The sequence below is a fragment of the Planococcus citri genome, chromosome 1 (genome assembly GCF_950023065.1).
Source record: "Planococcus citri chromosome 1, ihPlaCitr1.1, whole genome shotgun sequence".
In the NCBI taxonomy this organism is placed as follows: domain Eukaryota; kingdom Metazoa; phylum Arthropoda; class Insecta; order Hemiptera; family Pseudococcidae; genus Planococcus; species Planococcus citri.
In genome coordinates, this window is record NC_088677.1 from 73,297,225 (window position 1) to 73,304,862 (window position 7,638).

Sequence of the window (7,638 nt, forward strand, 5' to 3'; positions counted from 1 at the left end):
ATCTGCTGTTATCATTCTTTAAACAAAATTACAAAACTGAATTCTCTGAATTATTTTTAATGAAACTGCTGAGGAAATGAAAATTAATTGTGTTTTATCAATCATTTTATTGAATTTCTTTTTGCTGATCAACTCTTGGAACTTACGAGCATAAAGACTTGAATTACTCTCATTTATACACCTTCTGATGAGCTAGGGCAATAATCGCATTTTCCGGCGAATCAATCAGAACATTTTTGCACTACCTATGTACTTTACGTGTTCTCAAAATCAAGTGGCTTATAGTGATGGTTAATGAGATAGTAGTCATAATGGTTGCTGATAGATAATTATGACAAGTAGCACTTGGTTAGTATTAATTACAGTCTTACTTCGTCGAGTAGTGCATGCTGAACATGGATCAATTTCCTTATTAAATTTTTAATTTAATTTTTGACGCAGGAATTAGTTCCCGTTTTGTTTCTACGCCACTGCAGCTTCTATTCAACGATGATTCTAAGAACTTTGAAATCGATTTGGAGAAAGCACGACTTTTTGATAATTTGTTCCTTTATTGTGTTCGCTTTAACTGTTTACCATAGATTAGACAACATCAATTTTTATGGCTTACCAAAGTAAGTTTTGTAGTAAGATATTCATTGTACGAGTACAATAATCTAATCGTTGAGGCGAAAATGTTACTCATGCAAGTTAATTTTTTTAGACACATTCCCTGCGACTCCACTCCATACGTGAATAATCCCAAAAGATTCGAGGGTATAGTAAATCGTCAAGCAGACGTGCCTCGCATAGTACACTTATTACGATTTGGCAAAGATGTCAACTGTTTCACGCAAGGAGATTTGGACGCTATTGTCACAATCTTGGGAAATTTCGAACCCCATCATATTTACATCCATACCGACGATGTGACTACCGTGAAAAACATCATCAATTCAATTTTCGTTAAAGAAGATGTGAAGAATATAATTGACGTAAAGTATTACCCGAAGCCGAAACACGTGTTTGGTCTAAATATTAGCGAAACGTACAGACACAAGCATATGATCGATTTCACAAAAATAAAAATATTAAGGTACGGTTATTGCTCTCGATCACTATCGCTATTATTATTCATCGTAATCGGTTTCAAAAGGTGATAAATTCTAGGATTTGATTCGAATGTTGGGCGATCGTATTTGAATTTTTCGGGCGTTTGTAATAATATTTTATCTTTAGCGTATTGTATTCTCAGAGATAAGGTTCTAGTCTGTTTTATTGTTACGTCACCGATAGGTACTTTGAATTTACCATCTCCTTCGCAAATCGGTATCGGTTTCGTTGAACAATATCTAATACCACAATACGCTCTTTCTGATTCTCGTAATACTGAAGTTTTCGTTTGTTTGACTGGAATAATGGGCGATTTCCTCCAGTTTAATTTCAACGTTATTCCGATCTTCGTTTGACGAGGCTTTCCGTACTCTTTTTTAGTGCGTAGTTTTGTTTTAGGTTGTCTGGGTTGTATCTGCTTGGGACCACGATTTCCTTTCTTTCTTATTGTTCTAAGTGTATCTTTTTGGTCTCCTTGATATTTCGCATCATCATTTTTACTTCTGACTGTACTTTTACTTGGTTTCCTACTTGCACTTCTGCTTCTACTTTTGCTTTTTACAGAAGTATCCGAACCTGTCGATTTCCCACGTAGATACTGCTTAACAGATAGTAACCTTTCGTTGAATATTTCTCTAGATATTCGTCTATTTTCTTCGTGTTCTTGAATCTTTCTCAGTTGATCTTCCGTTAGATCACAACGACAAGGATGGATGTGTTTCGATTTCGATTGCTCGGAGGATATTGAAGTGCTGTCTATGTCGTCGTCTATGTCTGATTTCTCTTTCTGGTCTTCTGTTTCCAAATCAGATTCTTTCGTCAGTCCCATTAATTCCGCGTTGGATTTTTCATCTTCGTCATCTTCATCCGAATTTTTATCTACACTTTTATCTGCACTTCTGCTAATATCAAGACGTTCTGTCACTTCAGTCAATGTGACAGGACGTGGTGTAGTAGACAATCGTATATCTGTCTTTTTTCCTCTAGGACATAAAACTGATCCTACATCGCCACGACGACGACGCCTTCGTGGATGTGTGCTTTGACAGCGTATCCTCGATCGGTTGTAAAATGTTTTTAGATGGTTGCCATTTTTTACACATGCCATCAAGCTTGAGGTGAAAGCGTCATGGCGTGATTTTCGTCCATTCATAACTAAGTTAAATCTTTCGTAAAATTAAAATTATATTTAAATTAAATTTCTATGGCAGTCGATAATACGAAATGTTTTCTTTTTTGCAGACGTTACGGAGGCATATTTTTAAACAACAACATTCACATCGTTCAAGACCCGGGTAAATTTTTGCAATTTGAGATGACTGTTGTGGTGCGTTCGACTTCAGATGTGGATAATCCTTTAGAACTTTTTGATGAAGTTATTATCGCCCATAGAGACGCCAGATTTCTAGAACAGTGGCTAAAGTCGTATCATTTGTATGATCAAAATGCCGAAAGCCATGTTAAACGAGATGTTATGAAAAATTTGCTCAAGAAAAATACCATGTACGTTCACATATTGGATAATGACATTTCCAAACAGGTTGTTGCGAATAGCGAAGAATATCACGCGATGTTATCGCCTAGAAAACGTCATTTTATTAAAATTCAAAGCACCGATGATAGTTGTTTGGTATAAAAAGGAAAAATTCTGGTTTGAAATTTGTCATCTTGTTCCGAAATCAAGAAATTGATGATGAAAGTGCGATATTCCTCATCCCACTTTGTTACACTTACTTTTTTTTCTCGAGAATTTCACGAAAAAAGTTGAGTATAATTCGAAGGAGATGAAAATCGATTTTGAAAAACCAGTAGTATGGAAGATGAATCGTTTTCGATAAAAGTGGACATTTTGATACCTGCAGAATGTGTTCGTTGTTCAGTTGATTGGAAATGATGTTACGTTTGGTGGTTCAATAGCAATGTTTCGTTTTCAAAAATTGTATCTAGTTTTTAGCTCACGTAGTCACGACTCAATTGTTCAAATTTATTATTTACCTACTTATTTTATAAGTTTTTTCTGTGTTTCATTGTCTTTCATGTTTTTTTACGAGTCATAATAAATTCTTTCTGTTGACGTTGTTCTTACTTGTTGTACACTGACTACCTATAAATTATACTTATGAGAATTAGAATCAAATCAACGTTCGTTCGAGCAATTAGAAACCGTGTTGGTATTTTAGGACATTTTCTTTCTACGTAGGTATTTTTAAGCTCGAAAGTTGATTGAATTCAACATATATTTCATTCATTTTATCTGCCTAGAATTGGTGAATCATTTTCCGAAATATCTCAAGCGTAGAAATGAGCAACCTAGTGCCTTTCAGTTGATAGATCATTCGAATAATATGTACTCGTACGTTGGGTCAAAACGATCAATTATCTGCATAATTCGAAGCTAGTATAATACAGAGAAGGGCACTCGTCGACTAATCATACATGTAGACAAGTGTTGAGAATCATTTCGTTGGAAATAGGCACCCTGCACCTGCACGGGACACTTTGGTGACACTAGTCGAACCATCACAAATGAAGAACTTCTGCAGGAACTCAACGTGGAAATTTTTCATCACACAACTCCAAGAAATTCAATTCGAATTCGTCTGGAAAAATTGTGAATACATTTTCATTTCACGTCGTAGGTATAACGATGATTTCATGTTTTATTAATATTATTGCCCAACACAGTGAAAGTAGACTCAATTAGCAAAAATGAAACTCGATAAATTCATGGATGACTTTATTGTAACAAACAACACATATTTGGCAACTTGTACTCAATGAAAAAAATTTTGAAACACCTATAACTACTCAAAGATCGAACTTATCCTCAAAATTGTAGAAATGTACAAATATCTTAACAAAAAAAAATCGGTACCGAAGTCAAATTATCCGTTTATATTATGATACTGTTATTTAATAAGGCACTCGATAAAATAGGAATATTTACATTACGTACTACTCTCCAAAAAAGAAACAGCGAAGATATTTACACTAATTAGCCATAAAACAGCATCAAATCACATCAATTACATACCTACTCATAAAATGATCGAAAACTATGTACACGAGAACTGTACAAAATAAAATAAAATCATCGTGGTTATCGTTTCGAACATTATTCTCACTGCGATAAATAAAGATAATTCGGTTCAATTTTCCCATCGTCAAATACTACATTCGATACACCCTCAAAGTAATGGGAAGTTTTGTCAAAATAATGTTCATTCGAACTTGACAATTTTAATAACGATAAAGAAGTAAGGTATTTTAAAAGAACACCGATGTACGGTTTCAAAATGAGAAAAAAAAATACAATAAATAAAATAATTTAATCAATTCTTCAACAAATCGTAAAATCTAATAGATACATCGTGATCATGAGCTATTAAATATTAACAGCAATAATAGGGTAAAAAAAAGAACATCAGGGAAACGATAAAATAGTCGTTAGAAAAGGTTACGAAGGAGAAAATGATATTAATCCATGTATTTTTCGACTTCTTTAGCATCGATACCCCCCTTTTGCAGAAACGTTACTAAATCTTCTTCTTCGGTCAACTTCATAACAGTATTTTCGGCTGACTTGCTTACCTGATTAGCTCCTCCGCGACTTTTCTGATCAGCTCGGTACGAATATACGCTACGACTGGCAGGACGAGGGGCAGGTGTTGATACAGGAGCGTGAGGTTGCTGATTCTTAGTATATTTGTACGGATTACCGCTGGGTGCACTCGCAGCACCGCCACCACCGTAAGGAGCATAAGAAGGGAATTCTTTTTCGTATTGCGGTTTAAACGTAGCCACTCGTCTAACCAAGGGTTGATATTTCTTACCACCGTAGACGGTCACTGAAAGTAACCTATCTTGGAAGTTTCGGCCTTCCTTCTTAGCTTCTTCGGCAGATTTACGGTTATCGTAGATTATCGTCGTTTGCGGTATTGTTTTATCGATTTCTTTATCTAGAATGGTACCGAACTGGGCGAAGTGTTTGATCAAGTCTTCTTCGTCGCCGTTTTCGAAACCTGTTATGACAACTCGAGTATAGTCTATGTTGGCTGGAGGTGTTTTCGACTCGGTCTCTTTATCAGATTTAGCATCGCCTTGACTAGGTTTCACTGGTTCTTCGTCGTTTTCCAATTCTTGACCCAGAATGGACGAATCGACGTCGATTTCGAATACTGGTTCTTCTACCTGATCGGATTCGTTCGAGCTGTTCAGAACGTTATCGGAATCGTTTTCCGGTTTAGGGGGAGCGTGGTTTGGTACAGGGGTGGTTGGTTTAGGTGGTTTGTTTTGTTGTTCTTTCATACTGTTTATGGTGGCTGAATCCATCGGAACGATGTTCATTTTTTGTAAATATTCTTTACGTTGTATTAACGAAGACTGGAGGCTTTTCTGACCTTCGGCTATAACGTCGTTGAGCTTTTTTAATACTTCGGACCATGTTTTGTAATCTTTGCTGGTTTTTTCGAGAGATTTCATTTTGTCTTCGATTTCTTTTCGAGATGATAACTGTTTCTCTAGGAGTTCTTTTTTCTTTTTAATTAAATCGGATAGTAACCGACCAGGATCTTGCTTTCTAACTTCGGGTACTTTGTTCGGTTCACCGACTGGCGATTTCGGCGGTGTTGGTTTAACCGGAGTAGTTGGTTTAATCGGTGATGTTTTATCATTGGCGGTAGGATTAGCAGCAGAGGGTGCGGCTGGATTGCGTTTCAATACGTACGATTTAGCGTTAGTTTGACCACTCGCAGGAATCGATTTACGAGGAAACGGTTTCAAAATACATTTATCAGCGTACCAGGCAACTTTCGCTTTTGGAATGGTACTATCGACGTTGATGAAAGCTAAAGCTGCCTCGGTAGCGTTTGTATAGGTTAGTAAGGCGGTATTAGCGTCACCGTTACGTTTAGCTTGAATTAATGTGATGTTACCGAAGGAGGAAAAATTTTCGTATAAGCTAGGTATATTATTGAGTTCGGCTGGAACGTTACTTAACTCGATAGTAGTCTGGCTGACACCAGGAGGCAACGAACTAAATATATGACCGTACGATGGTTTTCCAGCGTGCAGGTTTTTCTGTTTATTGTCGAATTTCTGCGGTAACGGTGTAGTAGGTACTGATATGAGTTCTCTGTTGGTAACCTGAGGAGCATTCTCGGTTCTGAATGGTTTCGGAGGGAAACTGGTGTTTACATATTGCGGCTGGTATAAATCTTGGAACGCGTTATTATGTACGGGAGGTGGTAACGGTACGATTCCATTTAGTAGACTGTTATCCAAGACGATAGGTGCCGGACCATGATCAAATGGGCACATATCGCCTCGGGCGCAATACCCTTTACTTTCGAAATCAATACACCGCTGTTTCTGATTAAATGTCGGTTCACTGGCAGGTATTTCAGCTACGTGCATATCTCTATTGATTTCATTCTGATAATTAGCCACACGTTTGGGCTGCGAAACATTGTACGACGATCGTTCTTCGTCCGAATTGGAACGCGAAGCTGGACGCGGTCTTTTACGAAAATTACCATTGGTTGGTTTACGTTTTCGTAATTTAGGCGAATTCGATCTCGATCTCTGACCAGCAGGAGGTGAACGAGCGACGAAATTACGATGTTTGTATTTTTTCACATCCGAAGGTCTGGATGCGATCCACGATCTGCGAGGAGATTTAGTAGACGATTCCGAAGATCCGGAAGCTGACCGTCGTCTTCCGGTAGTCCGGCGTTCAGGTCCGGGCGAATCGGAATGAGACGAATCTCGTCTACTTCTACGACCCCCCACCCGGCGTCTCTCGTTACGAAATCTGCTACGTCGTGATTGTCGTGGTGAAAAGGATTTTTGAAATTGGGAACGACGAGGTGGCGATGGTGTTGGGGCTTGGATGGGTGAAGGTGATTTACGCTGTTCTTTCTTTTCATCTTCGAGTTCTAGCTCGATTTCGATACTTGTGTCTAATTTGACGTCCTCATCTTTCTCCAGGTTTACTGGTTCGGATGGTTGGAATTCGACGTCATCGTTTAGATACTTTTCGTTTTCCAACACGTCGATTAGGAAATTAACAAATTCTTCGGTACTCGATTCGAGAAATATGTCTAGTTGAGATATCAGACTTTCTTTCAACTCACCATCACTTTTTTCTTTTTTCAATAACGCGCAAACGTATTTAGATACTGGTTCGGGATTCGCTTTACAGATCGGCTCGAGTTGTCGTATTAACCACGAACGAAATAGTTCAGGATTTTTTAAATTCATTTCAATATTACTTGCCAAACGATGGACGGATGGAAGCTTAGATGCTCGAAGGAATGTCGTTGAAAACTATACAATACACGATTGATATCGAGCGATACTGAGTCGACGTTTTGCAGCAGGATTAAAGTAACATTATCACCGTTTATACTGATTTATCACCAATAATTAATTACAAAAAGAACACCAAAATAACAGCAATTTTACTTCTCAAAATTTGAGTTTGTTGAGTTTTCGAAAAAATTATTTTGAGGAAAGTTTTCAATTTTGTTGGGTTGAGAGTTGAGA

At 37.5% G+C, this 7,638-nt stretch overlaps 2 protein-coding genes across 2 annotated transcripts; one reads left to right on the forward strand and one right to left on the reverse strand.

The window, feature by feature from the left end:
- On the forward strand, positions 1-3,166 carry LOC135831425 (uncharacterized). Its single transcript, XM_065343905.1, has 4 exons — positions 1-348; positions 442-614; positions 704-1,075; positions 2,335-3,166. The coding sequence occupies exons 2-4, from the start codon at positions 490-492 to the stop codon at positions 2,726-2,728; spliced, it is 891 nt and encodes a 296-aa protein (XP_065199977.1). The 5' UTR covers positions 1-348; positions 442-489; the 3' UTR covers positions 2,729-3,166.
- Positions 3,167-4,402: 1,236 nt separating this feature from the next.
- LOC135831432 (zinc finger protein swm-like) lies at positions 4,403-7,638 on the reverse strand. Its single transcript, XM_065343918.1, has one exon. The coding sequence runs from the start codon at positions 7,351-7,353 to the stop codon at positions 4,570-4,572; it is 2,784 nt and encodes a 927-aa protein (XP_065199990.1). The 5' UTR covers positions 7,354-7,638; the 3' UTR covers positions 4,403-4,569.

Coding starts and splice junctions, on each gene's coding strand:
- LOC135831425 (XM_065343905.1), top strand. CDS start 490: ATGATTCTAAGAACTTTGAAATCGATTTGGAGAAAGCACGACTTTTTG. Junction 615..703: donor AATTTTTATGGCTTACCAAA/GTAAGTTTTGTA, acceptor TAATTTTTTTAG/ACACATTCCCTGCGACTCCA. Junction 1,076..2,334: donor ACAAAAATAAAAATATTAAG/GTACGGTTATTG, acceptor TCTTTTTTGCAG/ACGTTACGGAGGCATATTTT.
- LOC135831432 (XM_065343918.1), bottom strand. CDS start 7,353: ATGAATTTAAAAAATCCTGAACTATTTCGTTCGTGGTTAATACGACAA.